General features: G+C 36.5%; 1 protein-coding gene across 9 annotated transcripts; it reads right to left on the bottom strand.

Annotated features, from left to right (window-relative positions):
* Positions 1-494: 494 nt before the first annotated feature.
* On the bottom strand, positions 495-27,887 carry LOC122319304 (glycogen synthase-like). 9 transcript variants are annotated; one of them, XM_043137303.1, is made up of 15 exons: positions 27,512-27,887; positions 25,043-25,561; positions 24,612-24,713; positions 24,436-24,485; positions 21,423-21,480; positions 20,030-20,112; positions 19,301-19,378; positions 5,190-5,269; positions 4,748-4,944; positions 4,176-4,250; positions 3,149-3,189; positions 2,865-2,970; positions 2,386-2,510; positions 1,565-1,638; positions 495-1,043 (listed from the first exon to the last, which is right to left on the bottom strand). In XM_043137303.1, exons 1-15 carry the CDS (start codon positions 27,698-27,700, stop codon positions 943-945), a joined length of 1,878 nt encoding a protein of 625 aa, XP_042993237.1. In that variant the 5' UTR covers positions 27,701-27,887; the 3' UTR covers positions 495-942. The 9 variants fall into 9 exon arrangements, 7 of the variants coding, with proteins under 7 accessions (XP_042993237.1, XP_042993234.1, XP_042993238.1 ...); XM_043137300.1 differs by having other exon boundaries at positions 24,436-24,488; XM_043137304.1 differs by having other exon boundaries at positions 24,612-24,710; positions 27,512-27,886.
* Between the last annotated feature and the right edge of the window lie 30 nt (positions 27,888-27,917).

A 27,917-nucleotide genomic window follows, 5' to 3' on the forward strand; every position in this document is an offset into this window, starting at 1 on the left:
AGTCTACAATTTTGAAGAAAGAAAGTCAGCAGATCTTTTGCAATAAACGACGGGGTATCCTTTTTGAGGGACGGTGTCGAGATTTCACGCATGCAATAAGTTCCATAATCCATTAGAGTGAGCTTATCCTATGAGAAGGTAACATACAGTTAATTATGTACGACTGACAATCACAAAACATTAGAAAGCTCCAATACTGTCATTGGACTTGTGCAGTTTTTTCTCGCTCGTGGGGAAAAAAAATGAGTATCATAGCAAGAACAGCAACAAACAAATAAATCTAGCAAGGAACACCTAAATTCGTTCATTTTTGTTCCCATTTATTATTAGCTGTGAAAGGCTGTAAAAGAAGTACAGCGTTACATCCCGGGAAAGGTTTCAATGCTCAATGTTTTTTCTCTTGATGTTTTTGTAGCGTAATCTTCCATTATCTGCAGTTGCATACAGTCCCATTGTGTAATCTGTTCCGTTTCAACTCTTTTCTACCCAAGACCTAGAAGAATATGCAATAAATAGAGCATTTCAATGTATATTACTCAACTGCCTGCTGGCCAAGCTTTAACTGCCACTAAACTCGCTTGGACATACTCAACCATAATAATAGCTCTATTCAGCTCTCTAGTTTAAAGTAAACTGCACTAGGTTTGGAGAAGTATGCACTTAAATCTGAGTCGTCAGATTGAGGGGCAGTTATGTAAGCAGCAATATACAAGAGGAATCGAACTCAAAAGTTATTCTCCACGATACGTGTATGTGGAATGATATAAGTAAGTAGTTGACAGTGGTGATGGAGGATTGTGTCCTTCCTATTCTCCAATACCAAGCGGAGGGTGGACTCACGCATTCGAATAGGTGCACACGGTTCTTTAATAAGCACATTGCTCCATACAGAAGACTCTGTCACTGAACAAGCATTAATGAAGCACCATCTCCTGCGTGCCATCATATTGAGTGGTAAAGCTCAACATATTTCCCAGCTGTGTTGTTCCAGCTATTGTCAACTTCCATTACTTTCTTTATAATGCCATTCCATTCATCTGGTTCTGCATTCATCAAAATAAATGAAAATGTTGAGATAAAATGGAGTAATCTCAAGTAAAAATTGATTCGAGTTTTAAAAGCTTTGTAGTTTGCACCAAGGTTTTGCATGAGAATTGCCTGACTCCTTTTGGAATTACCCTGAAATGAAATAGTTCTGTAGGCTATTTCACCCCTCATTTAATTCTTGAAAGATTTTAAACAAGATAACCTATACAACACTGAGGCAGCTGAATTTTGTGAGGTAGTGTGATGATAGAAGGCCTCTAGGGGACTGTGGCGACAACTTGGAAACCTCAAGCAATAATAATAAAAAAAAGAAAGAAAAATCCGTGGAGAATATTTATAAAACTAAATACTACAGTCAGTCTGGCCATGACCTATTCAAACAATTAGGCTATTGGTGCTCAAGGCCTAGCAACATTAGCATTCCTCCTCATTATAGGAGACAGTCCTGGGCAGTTCCTCAGTCTAGGCAATAGGCAGTTACAGAAATATTATCAGCCTAACTTAAGATTGAACCTACTCTCTCTGAAGTACGTAAATGCACGGTCTAGAGCACAGTTTAAGGATCCTTCATCAATTCCTTCAAACACAAACCTGAAATGTGAACAACGGTACGTAAATAAACATACGATATCAGTAGAACAGTTTGTGACAACATAATTCAAGACTATAACCAAGCACGTAAGGCTAAAAATCTCGCTTTGTAAACTGGAGCTATAATGTAGAGACAACTCACTGTCAATTTATGCACAGTTGCACACAATAAAAGAGAAATCCTTTAATTTATTTAAATCATTCCAACCACTCAAGAGTTGGCCATATGAACTCTTCCTGTCTATCTTGTTCCCACAATTTCAGAGCATACAATTTTACCATCCTAAGGGATAATAAGATGAGGACTGATAGTAAAGGTCTTGGGATGCCAAGTGCAACTGCACATATTTGAGTCATAAAAATGACCCTTCATGCAAAAAAGCTAATGGGTAAGACTGTATCCAAGCTACCTTTTCCAGAAATTTAGTGAGACCAGCTCTTGGGTACAAATTACTAGATCACGATTCGTGCATACCACATTCAACAAGATATTGGAAAAACATTGGAGGATAATGGATTCAATGCAGCAAGTGGATGAAATTCACATCGTGACTTAGGATATATCGTTGAAATTTCCCAAGTATATTTTAAAGTGGTGTGCAGGACTCGTATAGAAAGCAAAATTTACATATAAATATAAAGGATACAAATAGAATAGGCCAAAGGTCTTTGGGTCAAATGGCATCTGTCGTTCCATATGACAAGAGAAAATGATACACACACACATATAGATGTGTATGTATTTACCTGTCAAAAATAAATAAATAGATACACACACATATAGAATACCCATTGGCTTTGTTGTGGTTCGACTGATCATCCATATCAAAAACTGTGTCTGCAAGACCACCAGTCTTTCTTACAACTGGGACCTGTGACAATCATTTTATCCAAATCAGAATTTTTACCTCATATTAGTCTTCCTTATCAACCTATGTTATGCATATAGAACATATGAACTTCCTCTCAACAGATGTTTTTTAAAAAACAAATACAATAAATATCGTAGCAAGCATATAGGCAGCATGTTATAAATTGATCGTGTTTAACCAGTGATGTACCTTGTTTCAAAATTCAACTAGCCATATGATGATTAACATCTCAATCTGATACCTTTTTTCCAAAATTTCACATATGATCACCAAGGGAGAATTAAAGACTGAGCTTCAATTATTTTTACATTCTACTGGCCACAATAAATGAGATAGCAGAATCTAAGTACATACAGCTCCGTAACGCATTCCAATCATTTGGGTGAGTCCACAAGGCTCATATATGGAAGGTACTAGCACCATGTCTGCTGCAGCATAGAGCATGTGGGACAGCTCGTCACTGCGAAGAGAGCATATAAAAAACAAGAAACCCCCAAGTCCAGTCAGTAACCAAAATAGTACTGTACAAATTATTTCAGTATAGAAAGGGTAGTTTATATTGCTACGGAAGGAACTTCAGTGAGGACTAAGGCACTTCAGTAGAGAAAGGGTCTGTATGCTGTTGACAGATGATTTACCTAAACATCAATAGGATCCGGATGCAAGGACCTTGGTTATGCTACAAAAGAAAAGGTCCAACAAAAAAATGTCTGTCAGCTCATTGCACTCAAATAGAAAAAGATGGTCAGAAAGATTGAGAAGAAAACTTAAGTTATTCCCCAAGCTCAACGTTTCACAAATAATTAAACTTCGTTCAACTAAATGCGAACTTACATAAATGAGATTAGGACAGATCATGCTGATGTGAGTACACCAAATGGTGCTTATCGTTAATGAAGTTAAGGTAAAATTGAATGCAGGAAACATAGCCACTCATAAGAGATGGGGGGTCCAAATGTCAAAGATCCAAACATACATGCTTCAGACACGTTTCAAACATACATCCAAATGAAATAATTTTGGTCTACAGCAGAAGACAGGACAGATGCAGCCTGGACACATTTTGGACATGGGCAGGACACGGCTTAAACACGGGTGGTACAATTTAAATTTTAGAAATTTGGTTATTTATTTTTAGAGGCCTGAAGACTTTGAAAAATAAATTAATAAATAAAGGATGAGACAACATATAACATGGTAAAAAGCGTCGAAATTCTTATGGTGATCGAAATTCATTAAAAAAATGATGTCAAACACTTTTACTACGATTTCTGTTCTCTACATTAGATAAAAGTATTTGACCTCTCTTATGTTCTTTTAGTTTTTTATGTCTTCCAATAAATAATGTGTACATAAATTATATTCTCAATATATGTACCAGCTTCACTATTCGAAATACATATGCTAGCTTCCCCACCATATCCCAATGACATTCATATGATACGTTAGATCTACTTTACAATAAAAGTAGCCTTACAATCTAACATACCAAATCAAGCTACATTAGTTTGTGAATTTACTTTTGTGAAATCTCTTTGTGGCTAAAGCATCTCTCTCTCTCTCTCTCTCTCTCTCTCTCTCTCTCTCTCTCTCTCTCTCTCTCTCTCTCTCACACACACACACACACACACACACACATAAAAGATAAAAGCTCAAATTCATTACCAATTTTGCAAGACCTTCAAATTCTGTTTGAACTCGAACATCTGAGGCTTTCCCAAGTATGACCATCTGTCCACCCTAAAAGTGACTCCATTGAAAAAAGAGGGAAATCAGTTGAAATGCAGGTGTTTTTAACTCGTATTCCAGGTCTCAAATGCAAACTTTCACTTTTTAGTTTTCCGTGCATCAGCACATTAATAGTAGTGGCCAATGTGCAATCTAGTTATTGTTTCATTTGCAGAATGGATAGATATTGATGAGGCTTCAGGAAGAATATTTATATTCCCTTTCTGAGATAATAGACATTCTAGTTTCTACTAGCACTATGAAGTTTTTCTATTGTAACCAGCAAGGCAGTTTTGCATTTACTGTATACCTTGTGAGCATATATTCAAGAATGCTCCTAAATAACTGTACAAAAACTTAAAGAAGCGACATAAAAATTTGTGATAATACAATATAACAGGTATCCGTTTTTTTTTTTCAAAAAAAGAAAAAAGAAAAAGAAGAGGACGGTACCCCATATCACAGGTATCTTTATTTCCACCATGTTTGACTCGGAGAGTAATACTCACAAGTTCTTCAATGTGCTTGATTGCATGAGAAATCAAATGAAGACCCTTCTGTGGGACTAGCCGAGTAATGCAGACTACTAAAGGTGCCTTGTATGTTATATCTGGCACATGGTTACCATCTTGAGTGCCTTCTGAAGCCAAACCAAGCCCCCTTTGAACATAGTATTTGCAAAACTTCTTTCCCTCAGGCTTTTGGTCTGCAAGGAAGAAATTCAGTGAATTTAAACAGAAACCTAGAGCACCTTGGCAATTGAATTTAAGGATATATATGAGGACGTCAGAAGTAAAGCTGCTTACATCAGGAATAACAAGAGCTGGTATCTTCCATTTTTAAAAATACAATTATTTTCCTTTACTAATGTGAAGTCAATCAAAAAAAAAAAAAACTGTGTCTTGGCTTAATAAATTCGAATTCAGTATAGCTATCAAAACTTAATGTTACCATTAAACTTCACGGGCAAGAAGATATCAGTAGCAGGGTTCCACATTGTAATGTCTATCCCGTTCAAAATACCAAAGTATCTACAAAATTATATAATGCAACATTGTCAGATATGTTTTCTGTAGCCATAAGTAATTACAACGCTATGCATAATCAGAGGGTGAAAGACACCACTAATTAATTATTCATGAAGGAAGAAATATTCTGGGCGTTCCACATGTTACTCAAAATTTCATATTGGTCAGTAAATTTATCCATTCTGATATGTTTTTACATGAGAAAAGAATTCAGGGCTGCTTTTCTTATAGTTTATAAACACCACTAAAAACATGATATGGTATCCAATATGCTTGGATAAAGATGTGCCGAATCTCCTATAAAAGTCTTGTTAATTCCAAAGAGTGTTCCCGCGGTACAATCAGAAAATGTTCCAAGCCTTATTTTCAATCCTTTTTTATTTTTTTCGCTAAGCCAGCCATATTTTCAATCACTATAAGGTACCCGTACAATTGGAAAAACAGTTTACTCGAGAACAAACTGATATTAATTATATAGTTGAACTACATGTAGATGACAGCAGGACCTTCCTTATTTAGCTTTCCTAATCTGTATATATATACTTCCTTACTTAGACAGATCATGTTCCTTACTTAGACAGATTATAAAAATAGTCCTAGTTTCCTTTTGTAGACAGATTTGATTACTGTAAATTAGGCTTGATTCTAGCCTTGTATCATGCACACTTGTGCCTATATAATGAAAGGAAATCCTCACAATGGAGGTTTTCAATCCAATTTGACATTGTTTCAGAGCCATAACTTTGAAATATTCCTGGTTCTTTCTAGTGGGATTTTTTTCGTTGGTGGGCAAGAGTTTCCAAACTGTTGGCACTTTCTTAGGGGCCTGAGAATTTTTTTTCTTGGCTGGGTGTGGTTCTATCGGCCACTTTGTGGGGGTTACGCTTGGCTGGCAGCTGCTATCATTCTGTCAGCATTTTTTGTGATGCTCGGGCAGGTATTTTTTTGGCTGCACTAGTGTTTTGTTTTCTTTCTCACTTACGGGCATCATGTCTTCCGAATCTTTTGCTGTGAAGTTCACGGGTAAGAACTATTTTGCCTGGAAATTTCAATTTCGTTTATTTGTTCTAGGGAAAGAGTTATGGGGTCATATAGATGGGAGTAATCTGGCTCCTACTGAGCTTCCAAAGTTGGCTCAGTGAAAGATCAAAGATGCTAAGGTGATGACATGAATTTTAGGATCTGTAGATCCTCTTATTATTGTTAATTTGAGGCCATATAAGACTGCTAAGTCTATGTGGGAATACCTAAGTGTATAGTCAAGACAATATTGCTAGGCGTTTTTAGTTGAAGTACCAGATTGCCAGTTACTCTCAAGGCGATCTCTCCATTCAAGATTATTTTTATGGATTTAATAATCTCTAGGGAGAATTTACTGACCTGATTTATGCCAAGGTAGCAGAGGAATCTCTCTTTGTTGTGCAGGATATTCATGAACAAAGCAAGCGAGATCAATTCTTAATGAAGTTACGACCTGAATTTGAAGCCACTTGCTCCAATTTGATGAACCGTGATCCAGTGCCTTCTTTGGATGTTTATTTTGGGGAGTTACTTCGTAAGGAGCAGCATCTTGCCACACGGGCCACTTATCGGCACGATAAAATGATACCAAATGCGGTGGTTTATGCTTCTCACGGGAATGGCAAGGGACGAACATGCAGAAAGTTCAATGCTTCAGCTGCAAGGAATACGGACATATTGCTGCCCACCGTGCGAGAAAATCTTGCTACTACTGTAAAAAGCCGGGGCATATTATCAAAGAATGTCCTAGTCGTCCTTAGAATCGTCAGGCTAATGCTTATCAAGCTACTATGGGTTCCTCTTCTTCCACTTCTATTGGTGACTCTCCTGCTCTTACTACTAAGATGGTCCAGCAGATGATTATTTTAGCATTTTCAGCCTTGGGGCTGCAAGGTAATGGTTCACTTCCATCCTTATCATGGCTTGTTGATTTGGGTGCATCTATTCACGTTACTAGTTCTTCTGGTACACTTAGCAATGTTCGGACTTATAATGAATCGCCGTCCATTCAGATTGCTAACAGTAGTCAATTACCTATTCATACTATTGAGGATGTTAATTTTTTATAGTTAGAGATGGTTTTGTATCTCCTAAGCTTTCCACTAGTTGTATATCAATCGATCAGTTGGTTGATAACAACTGTGATGTTCGCTTCTCTCATGATGGTTGTCTTGTGCAGAATCAGGTGTCAGGGAAGATACTCACAAATGGGCCTAAAGTTGGACGTTTATTTCCTCTGCATTTTTCCATTCCTGCTATTATTTCATTTTCTTGTAATACTGTCAACAATAAGAGTGAAGTATGACACAAACGATTGGGTCATTCTAACTCAGTTGTTTTATCTTATCTAATAAACTCTGGTTTGTTGGGCAATAAAGATCAATTTTCTTCTCATCTCTCTTTTGATTGCTCCATATGCAAATTAAGTAAAAGTAAGTCTCTTTCTTTTCCCTCTCATGGTAGTCATGCTGAAAGTTGTTTCGATTTAATTCATAGTGATGTGTGGGGAATTTCTCCTGTTATCTCACATGCGAATTATAAATATTTTGTTACTTTCATTGATGATTGTATCAAGTATAGTTGGATTTATTTTCTTCGTTCTAAATCTGAGGTCTTTTCTGTTTTCCAACAATTTATCGCTTATGTTGAGACTCAATTTTCTTCTAGAATCAAAATTCTACGGTTTGATTCCGATGGTGAATATATGTCTCGTGAGTTTCATGATTTTCTCCAACAAAAAGACATTGTTTCTCAACGGTCTTGTCCTTATACACCTCAGCAAAATGGTGTCGATGAACGTAAAAATAGACATTTGTTGGATGTTGTTCGTACTTTATTGCTCCACTCATCTGTTCCATCTAGATTTTGGGTCGAAGCATTATCTACGGAAGTTTATTTAATTAATAGATTGTCATCTAGGGTCTTGAATTTTAAAACTCCTTACTTTCATCTTTATCATCAGCATCCTCGTTATCTTGATATGCATACTTTTGGTTGTATTTGTTTTGTTCATTTGCCATCCCATGAACGTCATAAATTCTATGCTCAATCCATTAAGTGCACTTTTGTGGGTTATAGTCTTTCCCACAAAGGCTGTGTTTGCTATGATCCATGTACTAACAAATTTCGCATTTCCCGTCATGTTGTCTTCTTTGAAAATCAATCTTTTTTTTCTTCTCATGTTGCGTCTTTGCCTGAGATGCCTGTTTTGCCGCATTTTGATGACTTGACTCCTTCTCCTGACCGATTCAAACCTGGACTTGTGTATGAATGACGACACCCCACTTCGCCCCTTCCTGAGCCTGATCCGCCGTTTGCGCTTGCTCAGACTATATCTTCTATGGGTGATACGGACAACCCTATAGTTCCTCGACGTTTGACCAGAGTGTCTCGTCCACCAGATCGTTATGGTTTCTTGCATACCTCTCTTCATGTTACTTTGTCTTCCATTCTCATTCCATCAGGTTATTCCAAGGCGGCTAAACAGGCTCTTCAAGATAATCATACATGGGATATTGTCGCTTGTCTTGCTAATGTTAAAGCCATTGGTTGCAAATGGGTTTATTCTATCAAGTTGCATTCTGACGGGACTCTGGATAGGTATGAGGCACAATTGGTTGCACTTGGCAACAAGCGAGAGTATGGGGTGGACTATGAGGAGGCTTTTGCTCTGGTTGCCAAGATGACTATGATGCAGACTGTCCTTTTTGTTGCTGCATCCCAAGGTTGACCTCTTCATCAAATGGATGTCAAACATGCCTTTCTTCATGGTGATCTCAAAGAAGAGTTATACATGACCATTCCGCCTGGTTTGTCATCCTCTTCTTCCTTGGATGCTTGTAAGTTGAATCGCTCGTTATATGGGCTGAAACAAGCTCCCTGAGCATGGTTTGATAAATTCCAATCCACCTTGCTTTAGCTTTCTTTTAAGCAGAGTCAATATGACTCTTCTCTATTTCTCTGCAAGACATCTACTGGCATCGTCCTCTTCTAGTTTATGTTGATGATATTCTTATTACTGGGACAAATTCCACCTTGATTACCCAACTGCAGCAGCATCTTTATGCCACATTTCATATGAAGGATCTTGGTCCTCTTACGTACTTCTTAGGTTTGGAAGTTCATACTGATCCATCTGGAATTTATTTGAATCAGCATAAATACACTCAGGATTTTATTACTTTGGCTGGTCTTTAGGACACTTCTTCTGTGGATACTCATCTGGAAGTAAACACAAAGTATCGTCAGGAGGAGGATGATCTCCTTTCCAACCCTACTATGTATCGACAGTTAGTGGGTAGCCTGAACTATTTGACTATTACTCGACATCATATTTCATTGGTTGTCCAGTAGGTTAGTCAGTTCATGCATGCTCCACGTCATTTACATTTAGCTGTTGTTCGTCATATTATTCGATATCTTCGAGGATCTCCTAGCCATGGCCTGTTCTTCCCTACTGGGACTTCTCTTCACCTTGTGGCTTACAGTGATGCTAATTGGGCAGGATGTCCTAATATTCGACGATTTGTTACAGGTTGGTGCATGTTTCTTGGTGACTCTTTGATATCTTGGAAGAGTAAGATACAGGATCGTGTTTCCAAATCTTTCACCGAATCCGAATACCGGGCGATGTCCGCTGCTTGTTCTGAGATTTTATGGCTTCATGGTCTCCTAGCTGAGCTTGGTTGTGTTTAGTCCAATCCTACTCCTCTCCACGCTAACAACATTAGTGCCATTCAGGTTGCCGCAAATCCTTTTTTCATGAACGTACAAAACACATCGAAGTGGACTGCCATTCCATTAGGGAAGTCTTGGACACTTGTATCATTTCTCTTCCTCATGTTTCTATTGACCTCCTGATTGCTGATGTGTTTACAAAGGCCATGACACAACAACATCATCAGTTTCTTGTGGACAAATCGATGCTTCTTAACTGACCAGCATCAATTTGAGGGGGGATGACAGTAGGACCTTCCTTAGACAACAGGACCTTCCTTAGACAGCAAGACCTTCCTTATTTAGCTTTCCTAATCTGTATAAATATACTTCCTTAGACAAATCATGTTCCTTAATTTTTTTCAATAAGTAGATCATGTTCCTTACTTAGAAAAATTATAAAAATAGTCCTAGTTTCCTTTTGTAGATAGATTTGATTACTATAAATTAGGCTTGATTCTAGCCTTGTGTCATGCACACTTGTGCCTATATAATGAAAGGAAATCCTCATAAAGGAGTTATTCAATCCAATTTGACAATAGATATGCCTTAACAAGTAAGTTATGTGTGCTTATTCCAAGCACTACCTATTTGTTGTTGAGAACACAATGGAAATAAGTCAGTCTGAATAGTGGTTAAATATTGTGAGCACTCCCTTAACTGGGTTTACATTTAAAATGCACTAAAAACACATTTTGTTCAACCTTCATAAGCCAAAAATACTGTTTTTTTTTTCAATACAAAATGGGTTGACACATTTAATCATAGTCACAAGAATCCCAACAGATTCACCTTCGGTAGGTATGTAATATATATATATTTTTTTTTTGTAAGGAAGAAGAATTTTATTAATCCACATTATTAGGCAAAGCCCAAGTACGTAGAAAGTATATAAGATATGAACCTAATTACAAGCTATATCATACATATCATAGACCAAAAAGAATTAAAAAGCACTCAAGCTTAGCCAGATTTTCCAGTCATCTACTCAGAACAGCCTAAAGATCACTAAACCAATTTTACAAATTAAGACTGGCCGCTGTTTTTTGGTTATATAGTATGGCTAGTTTCTATATTCATGGCCATTCCTTAAAACTTTATATCATACAACAACCATTCTTCAACCAAAGGCATTACATTAGCATTTCACCATTTCATTATGCCATCTAGGATTTAAAGGACGGTCATTTGCACCCCTCTTCCTCATAGGGCTGAACAATCTTATCTTGCTACTTAATGTGACTTCTTCTTTCATAATTGAAGTTATTGGGCTCTAGCATTGAACCCTTCATGGATGCAGGATATTTATAGTAGGGTTATTCAATATCCTTTGGCTAGGAAAAGATAGAAAATGCCACCAAAGCCAGCAACCTTCAGTATTTCCTCTCATCAACTTCAAGTTTTGTTAAGTTTTGTTGAACATATATGATGCACTTTAACAATACCATTTACAATCCATTTCTTCACTTTTATATCTTCATATTAAACCTTACTTTGGTGTCAATAACTAAAACAAAGTCATCAACAAAAGTCATCAATTGCAAGCAGGGGAACAGAAATATATGCATACCTATATATATGTATATTTATATATACATATACACGCACATATATAAGAATCCAATGGATGGCCTCTAGAAAATGCCTATTTACAGAGATTTTTTATTTTTGTCATTCAGTTTATGCTGGGTTCATGGCATTTTGAAGCATGCCACGGTTCATGATAACTTCCTAACATATATGAAGATTTTTAGGCACCTGAAACAACTATTGGAAAAGGATCAAGTTTCCTGAAAAGGGAACTCCCCACTTTAAGACATCAAACCTTATTACCATGAAATTTTTATAGATTGAAAAATTGAGTTGTTAGCTATTTGATCAATTTATTAGCTATAATATGACTCTCAATGGCATTGGAGGTAGCCATTTCAAAAACCAATAAAAGGGGAGTATTGAGAATTTAAATTAAAAAATAAATGCCTAGAATGTTTTCAGTACATGATAATTATAGGCTTTAGACATGCAGAGCACTTGAACTTGTATTAACTACTTTTTAATCCACATCTTTAAAATTTCTTTTAGATAGTAATAAAATATATATACTAAAAGAAATTTCAAAGAAAAAAAACCCGCAAAAAATATTCCGTAAGTACATGAGAGGTTAAACATACAGTTTCAAGCATTTATAACTTTCATTAACTCTCCAAGTGCAAAATATTAGATGACTTGTCCTTTAGAAAGCTCTTTTTACCCTGTACTTCAGGAATTTAAACTTATAATGCAATTGATTGTAAAGGCATTTGTAACACCCTGCTCCCCAGGTTTAAGAATAAAATCACTTTTAGAAATTCTCGGGGAATCCGGAGTGCTACTACTGACCTTGACTTAAAAATATTTTCTTTTATTCTATAGGAAGCGCTAGGTATAAAGATTCCTTATAATAAATAAAGTCGTTTTGCTTTAAAATATTGAAATCATAAATAAGAGTGCGTGAAAGCATTTATTAAAATTTCTCAAAATCTGTGCCATAAAAAACATAACTTAAAATCTTTGTACATGATCTAGGTCACTGTCATGCCTCCCTAGACAAAGTCCCGTCCTGCAGCTCTACCTTCATAAATATTCTGACCTAAGGTGGTTTAAAAACATAAAACAACTAAAATGAGTCGATGACTCAGTAAGGAACCCATCATAACGTAGACATACTTAACATAAGGTTTTTCACAAAATATTTCATGATGAGAACTTAAAATCATGACCATTCATACGTATGCTATGACATACATGACTTATCTTGGTTTATCTAACTTATTTTACTTATCATACTGGCCCACACACTTAATCATGTGTGCAAGGTTGTGCATCGGCCCCACATCCCACTGTTGCAAGGGGAGCCGCTAATAGTATTCCAACATACTATGGTGGACCAATCTTAGGTCCATGGCTTGCACGTCCACCCATAAATCGCAGTACCATGCATCTAAATGGAAATCTGATTAATTGTTCAGAGCTTATCTTACACTTGATCTTATGAAAGCTTACTTGTCTTATGTAACGTGAGATAGATGAGATGCATAATACATACATAACTATAATATGTGGAATGAAACATGATGAATGACGTGCTTGCAAATATCATGACATGCGTGGTACGTAAACATTAACTTCCAAAGAAGTAGCTTTAATAATAATATATATATAACATATATATAACTAGCTAACGTATTCTAATCCTAATTTATGATCAAGCTACTTACTCGCAGTGTTAATCCAATAATTTTGACATGAAATCAATCATGTGAACTAGAAGGAGAAAGAAAACGTGAGGCATGTTGTGAGAGGAACGAGGCAGGCTATTGGCGTGGTGAATGTGGGACACACACGGTGTTGGACTGGGTATCTTGAGTTCGGCTGCTGCACTTACAGAGGTTTATGATTTTTTTCCAAATAACACACGGAAGAGAGATATTTATAGAGAGATTTGGGAGAGTGTGCTGTGTCAATGGACAGCTTTGCTGTCCATATTTGTTTCCATATTTGTTTCATACTTATTTCCTTGATTTACTCTTCCGTGTAATTAGCTTAATATTTGACAGATTGTATAGGAATAACAGTAGCATTTACGTAGCTCTTTCCATGTATAGAATTCCTTGTACAGCTTATATAATAGAAAGAAATCACAAGGCCAACCATTCGGCTATTCATTCATCTTTTTCGACTTATCTTGACATGGTATCAAGAGCCGGTTGAAAATTTTTTTTTCTCTCGGTTTGTTGTTGCCCGCGTGAATTTTTTTGGTCTTTTTCCTTTCGGTTCTGTGTGTCGGCGTCTTCTGAGTCTCGGCAGCACATCTCGGCATTTTTCTGTTTCTGGTTTTTCACATCTGACATCACAGCCTTGTGTTTTTCGGCATTCTGTTTCTGGGGTAGTGTTTCTCGGCAGCCTCTGTTTCAGTTTGAGCATTCTCGGCAGCTTCTCGGCATTCTGTTTCTGGGGTAGTGCTTTTCGGCAGTCTCTGTTTCAGTTTGAGTCTTCTCGGCCACTTCTCCATCTATCGACCCGTTCCTCTCCTGGAGTGGTCTTTTTCGGCAGCTTCTGTTTAAGGTCTGGGTATTTCTCTCGGTCTCTACGTATTTTTTTGGGTGTCGTTCCTTTTTGCCTGGAGTGGGTGTTTTCGGCACATTTTTTTTGTTCTGGATATTTTTTGGGCTTCTATTATTTGTCAACAGCAGGTCCTTCTATTGGTCTCTCTCCATTTTTTTTAGACTATTTTCTGCTATCTCGGGTTCCATTTTTTTGCAATGGACTCTGCACCTGTGTGTGTCAAGTTTACTGGCAAAAATTACTCTACTTGGGCTTTTCAGTTTGAACTTTTTCTAAAGGGAAAAGACCTTTGGGGTCATATTGACGGAACCGATGTTGACGACCCATCCACTTCTGACAAACCCAAGACTATTCCTTCATGGGCTGTTCTTGACGCTCGGATTATGTCTTGGCTTCTTGGTTCGGTGGAGCCACATATTGTTACCAACTTGCGGGCGCATCGCTCCGCTCAATCCATGTGGAATTACTTGAAGATGGTCTATCATCAAGATAATGATGCTCGTCGCTTTCAGTTGGAACATGCGATTGCCATGTTTCAACATGGTAGTCTTTCCATCCAAGACTACTATTCGGCCTTTTTGACTCTTTGGCATGAATATACCGATTTGGTTATAGCGGATGTTCCTGTTGCCGCTCTTTCGACTATTCAGAACCTTCATGAGACTAGCCGGCGTGATCAGTTTCTTATGAAACTACGCCCGGAATATGAATCTGTTCGCTCCTCTCTACTGAATAGATCTCCTGTTCCCTCTCTTGATGTTTGTTTTGGTGAGTTACTTCGCGAAGAACAACGTCTTAGTACTCAAGTTGTTCTGGACCAATCTCATGGCAGTTCCGGGACGCCCACTGTGGCTTATGCTGCCCAAGGACGAGGATCCTCTATGACTTCTAAAAATCTGCAGTGTTTCTGCTGCAAGGAATTTGGGCATATTGCTGCCAATTGTCCTAAAAAGTATTGTTCTTATTGCAAGAAAAAGGGTCATATTATCAAAGAATGCCGTATCCGTCCTCAGAATCGTCAGGCCCACGCTTTTCAGACTTCTGTTACTGTTCCTCCTGCAGCAACTTCTGTATCACACGACTCTCCTTCAGGTGCTTCTTCTGATCTTGCATCCCCTGCCGCCACTTACTGCACCCCTGAAATGGTGCAACAGATGCTTATTTCCGCATTATCTGCGATGGGCTTTCAAGGTAACAATTCTACTACACTTTGGTATGTAGACTCAGGGGCTTCTAATCACATGACGAATACTCCCACATCTCTGTGTCATGTTCGGCCCTATGCTGGTCACTCTGCTATTCAGACTGCCAATGGCAGTTCTCTACCCATAGCTGCTGTCGGAGATGCCTCATCTACCTTTACTAATGTGTTTCTTGCTCCTCAACTTTCCACGAATCTTATTTCTGTTGGTCAATTAGTTGATAACAATTGTGCTGTTAATTTTTCTGGTGATGGTTGTGTTGTGCAGGACCAGGTAACGGGGGAGCCGATCGCGAAGGGACCTAAAGTGGGGCGCTTGTTTCCACTATTTTTACCTATTCCGTCATTTTCTTCAGTTTCTTCTATTAAGTCTTTTGCTTGTAATAATGTTCCTGATCTAAGTATGGTGTGGCATCGTCATTTAGGCCATCCCAATACTCAAATCCTATCTCATGTATTGCACTCTGGTTTTCTTGATAATAAAAAATGGTCTTCTTTATCTCTTCAGTGTGTTTCTTGTAAGCTTGGTAAAAGCAAAATTCTTCCATTTCCTTTGCATGCCAGTAGAGCTTCTAGCTGCTTTGAGCTTATTCATAGTGATGTTTGGGGACCTTCCCCGGTTAGTTCACATGACAAATTCAAATACTATGTGACTTTCATTGATGATTATAGCAGATTCACTTGGGTCTATTTTCTTCGTTCTAAATCTGAGGTTTTTCGTACTTTCACTGATTTTTTAGCATATGTTGACAATCAATTTTCTGCGACTATTAAGACTTTACGTACAGATTCTGGTGGTGAATATTTGTCTACTGAGTTTCAGGTTTTTTTGGCTTCTAAAGGTATTATTCACCAACGTTCATGTCCCGCTACTCCCCAACAAAATGGAGTAGCTGAACGCAAAAATCGCCATCTTCTTGATGTGGTACGTACTCTTTTGTTAGAATCTTCTGTTCCATCCATGTTCTGGGTTGAGGCTCTAAAAACTGCTACTCATTTGATTAATCGTTTACCTTCCCGAGTATTACAAATGGAGTCTCCCTATTTCCGCTTGTTTGCTCAGCAACCTAGTTATGATAATCTTCGTATCTTTGGTTGTGTATGTTTTGTTCATTTACCTCCTCATGAGCGACATAAACTATCTGCTCAATCTGTTCGGTGTGCTTTTTTGGGATATAATGTGTGTCAAAAGGGATTTGTTTGTTATGATCCTACTTTACATCGTACACGCATTTCTCGAAATGTTATTTTCTTTGAAAATCAACATTTCTTTCCTATGTCATCTGTGCCCTCTTCTTCTACTGTGGTCCTTCCCTCCTTTGAGCAGCAGCTCTCAGATCTTCATCATGTCAGTTCTCGCTTTAAACCAGGTATGGTGTATACGAGACGCTCCTACTCACAGTCTCTTCCGGTGGCTAACCCAATATCTGATCCTAACATACACCGGCATCAGTCAGTTGCTGCACCTCCAGAGCCTTTGGTACGTCGCTCTTCTCGAGTGTCTGTACCCCCGGATAGGTATGGTTTTTCTTCTGGCAATTCTGTTTCAGCTCTGACTGCTGCATTGTCCAATTTTGATATTCCTACATGCTACTCACATGCTGTTAAGCATGACTGTTGGCGACAAGCTATGCAGGAAGAAATTGCCGCTCTAGAGGCCAATCACACCTGGGACATTGAGCCTTGTCCTTCCACTATAGTTCCCCTGGGTTGCAAATGGGTTTACTCCGTCAAGGTTCGCTCTGATGGGAGTTTGGATCGTTATAAAGCTCGACTTGTTGCTCTTGGGAATAATCAGGAATATGGTGTCAATTATGAGGAGACCTTTGCTCCTGTGGCTAAGATGACTACTGTTCGTACGATTCTAGCCCTTGCTGCTTCCAATGATTGGCCGCTACATCAGATGGATGTTAAGAATGCTTTTCTTCACGGGGATCTTAAAGAGTGTATTTATATGAAGCCACCTCCAGGATTGTTTCCCTCTCCGACCTCCAATGTATGTAAACTTCATCGCTCTCTTTATGGTCTTAAACAAGCTCCGCGGGCCTGGTTTGATAAATTTCGAACCACTTTACTAGAATTCTCCTTCAAGCAGAGCAAGTATGACACTTCATTATTTCTTCGGAAATCAGACATGGGTATTGTTGTCCTCTTGGTTTATGTTGATGATATTGTGATCACTGGTTCTGATTCTGCTTTACTTGTCCAGCTTAAGACTCATCTCTCAGAATCCTTTCATATGAAAGATCTTGGGTCTCTCACATATTTTTTGGGTCTTGAGGTGCATCGTAGTTCCTCGGGTATTTCCCTCAATCAACACAAGTATGCTAGTGATTTGGTAGCTACAGCTGGATTGCAGGAAGCTACCTCTGTCGATACTCCTATGGAGTTAAATATCAAGCTTCGCAAAGAGGAGGGTGACCTACTTGTTGATCCTAGTTTATATCGGAAATTGGTGGGTAGCCTTGTCTATCTCACTATCACTAGACCAGATATTTCTTTTGCTGTACAACAAGTTAATCAGTTTCTTCAGACTCCTCGTCATCTCCATTTGGCTGTTGTTCGTCGGATCATACGCTACGTTCAGGGCACTTCTGCCCGTGGCTTATTCTTTCCTGCAGGAAATTCTCCCCGTCTTGTTGCTTATAGCGATGCTGATTGGGCTGGTTGTGCTGATACACGTCGCTCCATCACTGGTTGGTGTGTGTTCTTAGGTGATGCATTGATCTCCTGGAAGAGTAAGAAGCAAGACCGAGTTTCTAAGTCCTCTACAGAATCTGAGTATCGAGCGATGTCTCTTGCTTGTTCCGAGATTATTTGGCTTCGAGGATTGCTTGCTGAGTTAGACTTCTCTGAGCCTGATCCTACTCCTTTACATGCTGATAATACAAGTGCTATTCAGATCACGGCCAATCCTGTCTATCATGAGCGCACCAAGCATATTGAAGTTGACTGTCACTCTATTCGTGAAGCCTTCGACGCTCGTGTTATCACTCTTCCCCACATTTCCACTGAACTACAAATTGCTGATATCTTCACCAAGGCTCTTACTCGTCATCGACACTGCTTCCTAAGTAGCAAATTGATGCTTGTTGATCAACCCGCATCAATTTGAGGGGGGCTGTCAATGGACAGCTTTGCTGTCCATATTTGTTTCCATATTTGTTTCATACTTATTTCCTTGATTTACTCTTCCGTGTAATTAGCTTAATATTTGACAGATTGTATAGGAATAACAGTAGCATTTACGTAGCTCTTTCCATGTATAGAATTCCTTGTACAGCTTATATAATAGAAAGAAATCACAAGGCCAACCATTCGGCTATTCATTCATCTTTTTCGACTTATCTTGACATGCTGAAGAGTTCGAGTTCGAGTTCAAGTTTGAGTTCGACTCGGTCGTGATTATTCAAGAATAGAGTTTGAATTTAAAAACAATCAGTTCATTCAATGTAGAATTGACAGTGACTAAGATTGCGTAGGGGATTTCAATTAGTGATGATTTTAAATTGAAATAAAATTTTTTTATAAGTAAAATTGTAATAAATTTCTAATGGCCAATCTTTAAATTCTAAAAGGAGTCTAACTCGTTCAATAGATAATAGATGGGATTTAATCTGGTTATTGAGCCTAATTAAAACTCATAATCAACCTCAATAATTTATCGCTTGTGGGCTTATCCAATATGGCCCATTAAATATTATTTAGGTGCAATAAAAATTATCAATATTTCAACTTTAGAATTATTGGGCCGGGTCATTACAACATTACTTTGAAATATATATATATATATATATATTTTTTTTTTTATAGTAATAAACAAATAAGAAATCTCAAGACATCAAGCAATCTACCACGAATTGAATAAACTCTGTAGCATTAATGACTTAAAACATGTAAGGTAGTCTACCTAACTTACAGAGAAGTGAAATTTTGAAATAGATCATAATCTGTATTGTTTACTATAACTTGAAACAAGTGGAGGAACGAACTTATCCCGATTCCTCACTAAGGTGCTTGCAAGCCATCCGGTGCATAAGGTTTCCTTGAGATATGTTGGAGAGACTGTGCTGCATAAGGATGGAAAATCACTTACTAGACAATGATATGGATAGTAGGTTGAGTTGAATACATTCATTTTTGCACACACAAACGAGTTGTCCATGCAATTTGTACTATTCGTTAAGTAAATCTACATTGTGCATGTCTTGTGTGTATTTCCAAATGTCAATGTGCCCAAATGGTGAAGGCCTTGGTCTTGGTGTATCACCCTCTTCAAGGTCCAAGGTTCAACACCTATTGGATGCAAACAATCTTTTGGGGCCACACTCCCTGGTGAAAATCCAGCGATTTAACTAGTTCCATGTAGGGAAACTTCCGAGAGTGCAGTGCACGGGACCAGGGTTTACTCTGCAGGGGTGGATCCAAAAGGTCTTGCCTTGGAGAGGTTCCCCGACATCAAAAAAAAAAAATTCTTATGAGGATTTATCAACGAAGTTCTCTAAACCATTCAGAAAAAAAGTGATAGCCTTAACCACCTAAGTCGAACCAACATTTTACAAATTTCTCACCATGATAGATATCCATCTTATTGATGCATTTATTCTTTCTTGTACCAAGTAGGACGAGGCAACTAGACAGTTTTGGGAATGAGACAAGTATGTACAAAAATGCACAAATGGTTACTGAACAATAAACAAATAAATGGGAAGCGAACTTACACTACTGCATTGCTGTACACAATTCCACCTTTCAGTAAGCTCAATCTCTCAGGATTGTGGCCAATAGTTCGATCATCAACTGCCTGCCAAGTAGAAAGATAAAAGCAATGCCAGTATTTTGGTCAATTAACACAAAGTGACTTGGACAGAGAGGCAAAGCTTAACAAAAGAATAGTAAGAATTACAAAACAATGATATGAGTTCGTAAAGGGTTTTGCAATAAAAGCAAATTTCTCCAACAGGTCGCAGGTACACGGCTAAAAGAACTTTCTAACTAATTAAGAAAATACTGCCTCTTTAGCATGAATTACGCATCCCACATACAAATTTACACACACAAACATACATACCTACACAGTTATCCACATTAAGATAGCTTACTCAATTAAGCATTATGTGAACAAAGTACATATAAAATTTTATTAAATCAAGTAAATGGGTGTAGCCCAAGTGCACCAAAAGTATACAAATGAGAACATTTAGTTATAATTTGGGAGCTAGAAATGGATGCAAGAAAGTCATGCAAACTAGCTCCATGGTAGACAATAGCCAAAACCTATAGAAATAAGGTGTGGAAAAAGAGACATCTAAGCTCATCCAAAGAGCATTCCCGGTCTTCAAACCTCCGGCTGTTCCTTTCGAGCCAAATGCACCACACGAGACATAAAAGAATCATATTCCACACTGCACTAATTTGGGAGTCACCCTGAAGGCGTCTCCAACAAGTAAAAAGATCCATTGCCCTCTAAGGCATCACCCACACAAGTATGGTCCTTACAAGAATTTCATCCCATAACACCCTTGCTACCTCACAAGTATTAGATTATCCATACATTTACTAAATTTTTTGTACATGTAACACCAATCCATTACAATAAGCCCATGCTTGCTAGTTGCTCAAGTTATCTGTAGTTAGGATTTTCCCAACAGTCCAACAAAAGAAAGCAACCTTGGAAGGCACCTTACTTCTCCATATGCCCTTCCACAAAAAATGATTATGTTTCTGGCAAGACATAACCTTGTACAAGGACCAAACAGTGAGCTTCTTATTCCTAGAATGAATACAAAGCATTTTGTCCATCTCAACATTACCACTACTCATGGCATACAGCAAGCTGCAAACAACGGAGATAGCACCAATTTCCCAATCCTAAGCAGCTCAAAGAGAATGAACAAACCATTGTAAAGAGCTACTAGAACTGTCTGTGCAAATTAAGTGGTCATTTTGCAAAAATACTAGTTTGAGGGATTAAATGTAATTTTTACTTTGTTATTTTATAGTTTTAGGACAAAAGAACAGAATTTTCAACAATTCTTTAATTAAATCCTAACATATATTGTAATAAAAGTATAAATGGAAAGTAATGAATGTTTTGGAACACAAAGAAGACACCTTGTCAATGGATGCATAAACAGATCCTTCAAGACCGCTCTTGCTGAGTTGCTCTTTGCTGCCAAGGTGAACACAGCCATGTCTATAAGAGGTTGTGACAGATCGTCTCAACACTAGTTTATAATTCATGTCACAGATATCTGCAACTAGGCAATATCACCAATCTTATTACGTTTTTAAACTTGTATACATGTGTGAATCAACCCAAAAATGGGGAAAATGAAGAAAAACTATTAAAAATTATGAATTCACTACTGATATATAGCTTTTTATGCTTGAAATAACCCAGCCATTTGAATCTGAGGCATTTCTTGAAAACTCACTGCCGTACTTGGCCTCCTACCATTGACCAAACACCCTGAAACAAACAAGGAAAAGTAACAAGAAAAAATAATTTATTCATCACCCCTATTAATAGACTGTTGTGTTTCAAATACGTATACTATCCGAGACTTTTTTGGGGGATTCCTTTCGGAGTGTAACTTACCACAGAAGTATATCTGTTTCAAATGCACTATAGTATATTTAGGGGTGTAAAAAAAAACCTGGAAAACCGGCCCGTTGTGCCAGTTTTGGACCAGTCCGATCCGGAACAAGTTCCCAGAAATGGAAAACCGGCCGGAACCGGTCCGGTTTTGGTTACAGTTAATTTTGGCCCGGACTGGACCAGTACTGTTTATATATTTATTTATTTACTAATATCATACATAATATGTTTTATATTATATATAATTTTTATTATATATAATTTTTATATATAATAATATAAATTATAATTATATATAAGATAATGTTATTATAATTTATAAAATAAATGTTTAATCTTAAACATGAAAATTTAATTCATCATTTGCTTTAAATATATAATATTATAAATATATATTATTTATTAATAACATTTTATCATAAGAAGTAAGAACCAAGAATAAAAGAAAATTACTCAAATATTATTACTAAATTTTGATGGCCTAATAAACTTAAAACTCTCAATATTTTTTTTGATAAGTACATAAGACATTAGTGGATAAATATAAATTATACATATTAGTATATAATTTATATTAATACAATTTACATTTTATGACCTAATACTAAATTCTAATAGTCTAATACTATATTACTAATTTACTATTGGTATTATACTTTCAATCTATGTATAAATCATTATACTAAATAATCACATATAAAATAATGATATACTAATACTAATACTAAATTACTATACTAATACTATCAATATAGTCTATCAATAATATAGTTATAATAAACTATACTAAACTAATACTAAATTACTATACTAATATTAGTATATAAATCACTGTACTAAATAATCACATATAAAATAATCACTATAGTCTATCAATAATATAGTTATAACAATCACTATAATTAATAATAATATTTATAATCACTATAATTAATATTAATATTTCTAATGATACTAATAGTCTAATACAATATTACTATTGGTAATAAACTTTTAAGTCTATTTATAAATTAGTATATAAATCACTATACTAGATAATCACATAAAAAATAATCACATATATACTAATACTAATATTCTATTATAGACTATAGTTATACTCATACTAAAATAGTTATACTAAATCACCATAACCAATACTAATATATAGCTATACTAATAGTCTAATATTAATACTACTATATAGTCGAATATATTATATAGCTATAACTAATACTAATATATATATACTAATACTAATAGTCTAATATAGACGACTTATAGTATTAATACTAATAGTTTATTATATTCTTTAATTTATTATGTATAACTATATAGTCTATTAGTCTATTATATTAATACAATTTAAATTTTATGACCTAATACTAAATAGTCTAATACTATATTACTATTAGTATTATACTTTTAAGTCTATGTATAAATTAGTATATAAATCATTATACTAAATAATCACATATAAAATAATGATATAGTAATACTAATACTAAATTAATATATTAATATTATCAATATAGTCTATCGATAATATAGTTATAATAAAATAAACTCACGATAACAATTAACAAATACTAATATATAGTTATTATAATCACTATAATTAATACTAATATTTCTAATGATACTAATAGTCTAATACAAATATTACTATTGGTAATATACTTTAAGTCTATTTATAAATTAGTATATAAATCACTATACAAAATAATAATCACATAAAAAATAATCACAAATACACTAATACTAATATTCTAATATAGACTATAGTTATACTCATACTAATATCGTTATACTAAATCACCATAACTAATACTAATATATAGCTATACTAATAGTCTAATATTAATACTATTATATATTCTAATACATTATATAGCTATAACTAATACTAATATATATATACTAATACTAATAGTCTTATATATACTTATAGTATTAATATCGCTATATGTAGTAGTAACACTAATACTATAATAGTATTAGTTATTGTTTTGTATTTAAATTGCTTTGTATTTAATAATATAATTGTTGTTAGGTTTAATCATTTTATTTTATTAATATTTAGTTGTAGTGTTTTTAATTGTCTTATATTTATTTTATTGTACCCTTTTTATTTTATTGGACCCTCTATTTTCAGACTAGCCTTGTTTTGGGCCAAGCCCTTCCAGTTTTCGGGCCCAGCCCATTGCACTTCAGCCCAGCCCTCTCTTTTCCCTCATACAGTGCGTTTTGGCTTAGGGCTTCTTCATTTCATTTTCTTCCTCGCGCCTGCGCCGTCCCAAACTCCCACTTCATCAGTTCTTCTTTTCTTCTTCTTCCTCTTGGCTCCTGCTGCACCGTCCACCCGTCCCACTTCTTCTCAAAACCGTATGCAAACTAAAGAAACATTTCAAAGGGTCACAGATGACTGTAGTTGAGGGATGAACCAAGCAATTGCAAATTGTGGGACCATTAAGTGGAAAATTGCGGAAGTTGAAGAGAGCTGATGAGTCAGAGAATTAAAAGAAAATGACAAAAAGCAAAGCTTACCTACACTCCCCATAATGTTCCATGTTGTGGATTGTCAACACTATTCTTGGCTTCTATCAAGTAAATATATAGATATTACCATCAAATATACGAAAGTGGTATAACTCCATAACGACATTCTGCCACAAAACTTGAAGTAGAAAACACTGTGTAGAAACGATAACAAAAATAAATACCTTGAGTGAGAGATGATGGTAAATATCCCAATAAAGCAGCGGTAAAGCTCCTGTCTGCCATTCATGGACATGAATGATATCGGGTTGTGTTGAAGTCACCTGCTATCATGTATTATCCAAGCAACTTAACCAAGTCCTCCATGACAGTACATTTTTAAAGTTAGGTGGGTAAAAGATCGAGTAATTTTCATCTCAATCATAGCATTGAGGCAGTTATTAAAACTGGACAAGAAAAACTCGATGTACAACTCATTTACATTTTTAATAGTTCAAGCAGCTTTTAGCTTTTTATGTGATGTCTACAAGTAGCAAAATTAAATATGCTGATCCCTATCTTGTTTATACGTCATCCGGACAACTTTCAGCTAACGAAAATTGGAATGCAAAAAATTGAAAGATATACCAACTACCAAATATGTGGATCCACAAACCTGCATCCATTCAAGGCAAGCACGACTAAAGAACAAATATGCCTCCAGCTCATTGTATGAACCCCCATATACATACTGCCCCTTAAAAAACAGGTTGGATGGCTCAATAAATATTACTGGGATCCCGGAAACTACCCCACGATATGCAGTAGTTGGGACCCAGTTTCCATCATGATAAGAGTTATATTTGGTGATTACTGTCAAGTCTTTGATGTGCTGCTTCTGAATACATTCGTAGAAAGGGAGCATTATATCCACTGTATGTCCACGTGACAGACATGCACGAGCAAGTCCAGTCACAACATCACCGAGGCCACCAACTTTCGCTATTGGTGCCATTTCAGCTGTAACATGAATGATGTGCTTGGGATCAGAATCCTTTACATCAGCAAAAACTTCCGGGCTAACACCCGAAGAAGGGAAGTCCTTTTTCCAAAAGGGGGTTCCATCACTAGGAGAAGGCCAGATAAGTTCTCCAACGCCAACACCAGTTGAACTTCCTCGTTTTTCAGCCTGCAACTGCAATTAGAAGGAGAATAATACTATTAATCTTTCTACAGTGCACGCAAATCATATGGACTCCTTGTCAACTTAAAGCACTGGCATTGGCTAGTGCAACCCACCAAATGGTTAAAATGACATAAAAGTGGCATGCATTGGCTTAGGCATTACTAGGTCATCCAGACTTTGAGCTACAATGGTTCAACATATTTGTTGAACCAATGTAGCTCAGTCATCTTATATTTTATTGTTTTTTCTCTCACCTAGACTGTTTCCTTTCCCTCGGTTTCATTTCTCACCTTTTCTCTCCCCATTCCTTTTCCTTTCCCACAACCTACACAGCTCTCCAAGAAAAGAAATGAACCATTTTTTTTCTCTCCCCATTTCATTTCTCACATTTTCTCTTCCCATTTCATTTCTCACCTTTTCTCTCTCCATTTCTTTTATCAGTGTACTACTCTCCATGGGAACAAAGAGGCAAAACTGAAGAAACAAAGAAAGGAACCATTTTTTCACATCAGACAGTAAGTGACGATTTGTCCCCCAATCTTTTGAAGTTTCTTTGGCATGGTCTATTTTCAGATTTAATGGAAAGGGGTAGCTTTGGATGTTTGTCATCTTTGGATAGGATTGATGAGGAACTGCGGATGATTTTGTTATTGAATTTCATCTGATGGGTTTCGTTGATTGGAAATGTAAAATCCTGATGCAAGTTTGTTTATAGAGAGATAGTGTGGCATGTATTTTATTAGTTCATTTGTTTTTAAAGTTTTGGGTTGGAGCGATTTTTGTTTTGGGGGAGTTGGCGAACTGGATCTACAAGTTTCTTCATTTGTGATTTGTTTTGGGGGAGTTGGTGAACTGGCATGTATTTTATCAGTTCTTTAGGCCGTTGTTTCCGTATCATATTGGAAAATTGAGGAATTGAAGCATTGACGGCAAATTTGAATCTGTGGTGGCTGATTCAGTGTGTTCTTTGATTACCTTTTTTCCCTGTATGTAGAGTGATCTTCCTCAACTTCTTGCCCAAATAAGTAGAGTTCTTTTATTACTTGCTCTGAATTTTTTTATTGATGAGGGATAGAGTCATTTGTTTAGATTGGATCAATATATAGCTGGGTGGACATGAGAAGAACTCTGGTTCAGAAGGATTAGTCTCTTTGATATTTCCAAATCTTTTGTACACCTTAGCTATGGTTGCTGTTTCAGGCCGGTAAACTCTAACCTTCTCCCACCAAATCAGTCAGTTGTGTATAATAGAAATTCATTATTGATGTACATGCAATATGTTGTATGTTTGCTTGAACCGGGATTCTTGGTTTTTAAGCGATTGACCTGCAATTTATACAAGACTTTCTTTTTTTATCGAATGGGTTCTTGCATATGATATTCAATTGCATGTGTGGTGGGGGATAGAAGAGACTTACTACCGCCACACTGGAAGCTAGAAGGCATGACTGTGAGTTTTGTGAGGTATGAAAGTGCATTACAATTGAAAACAGCCAAAGATGTATCTCCTTTTCCTTGTATATCAAATAGGCGTTTCAATTGAACATAGTTTTTACATATTTTGATTTCTAGGTTTTTGGATATGAGCATAAAGTTGATTTAGGTTGATAGATGGGTTTTATGTATTTTGATGTATAAATTGTCAGAAATTATGAAATTAAGCTAAAAATGTATTTTTTTAAAAAAATGCATTAAAAAATAGAAAAAAATAATAAAAATATTCTATCATAATAGAGAGTGAGATGGTTAATCCAACTGGAGTAGAGTGAGATGGATAATCTAACGTGGAATTAAGTTTTGAGTGATTAGCAAAAAGCAAACAATTGGCATAATAACCAAACTTGGCTAAAATTTTGCCTAAACCAATGCTAATCCTCTTACGAGTACTTTAACTAAAAAGACATAAGCCTAGCTTTGCATCAATTACGTAGAGTTAAAACAGCCGAGATTTACAAGTACCTCTGCCTCTGGTGAGAGATGGGCCTCAGCCTGAGAAGCTTGAATCTTAAATTTGGAAGAGCAGAATTTGATTTTCTTGTGGAGACTCGGCAGCTTCCTCTTTTCCACCGCTACGCTCCTTGTACTTGAGAAGATAGGGGAAAAAAACTTGCCCCCTACTGCACACTCCATTATCACCCTACTTCCCATCAGTAAGTACCCTTTATACAATACCTGCAATAGGAACAACAAATTTCACGGAAGAAATGGAATGACATATCAGCCGCCCCAAGCAAATTACTTGTGTGGGACCAGATTTTCTTCTCATTTTTTGCTTTTATTTGCTAACAGTTTTTCGGGATTCAAGCAGAGCAGACGACAGGAATGTTTGGGAGTGAGGTGATTTGATATAATAACTATATAATAA

The sequence above is a fragment of the Carya illinoinensis genome, chromosome 8, assembly GCF_018687715.1.
Source record: "Carya illinoinensis cultivar Pawnee chromosome 8, C.illinoinensisPawnee_v1, whole genome shotgun sequence".
Classification (NCBI taxonomy): Eukaryota; Viridiplantae; Streptophyta; class Magnoliopsida; order Fagales; family Juglandaceae; genus Carya; species Carya illinoinensis.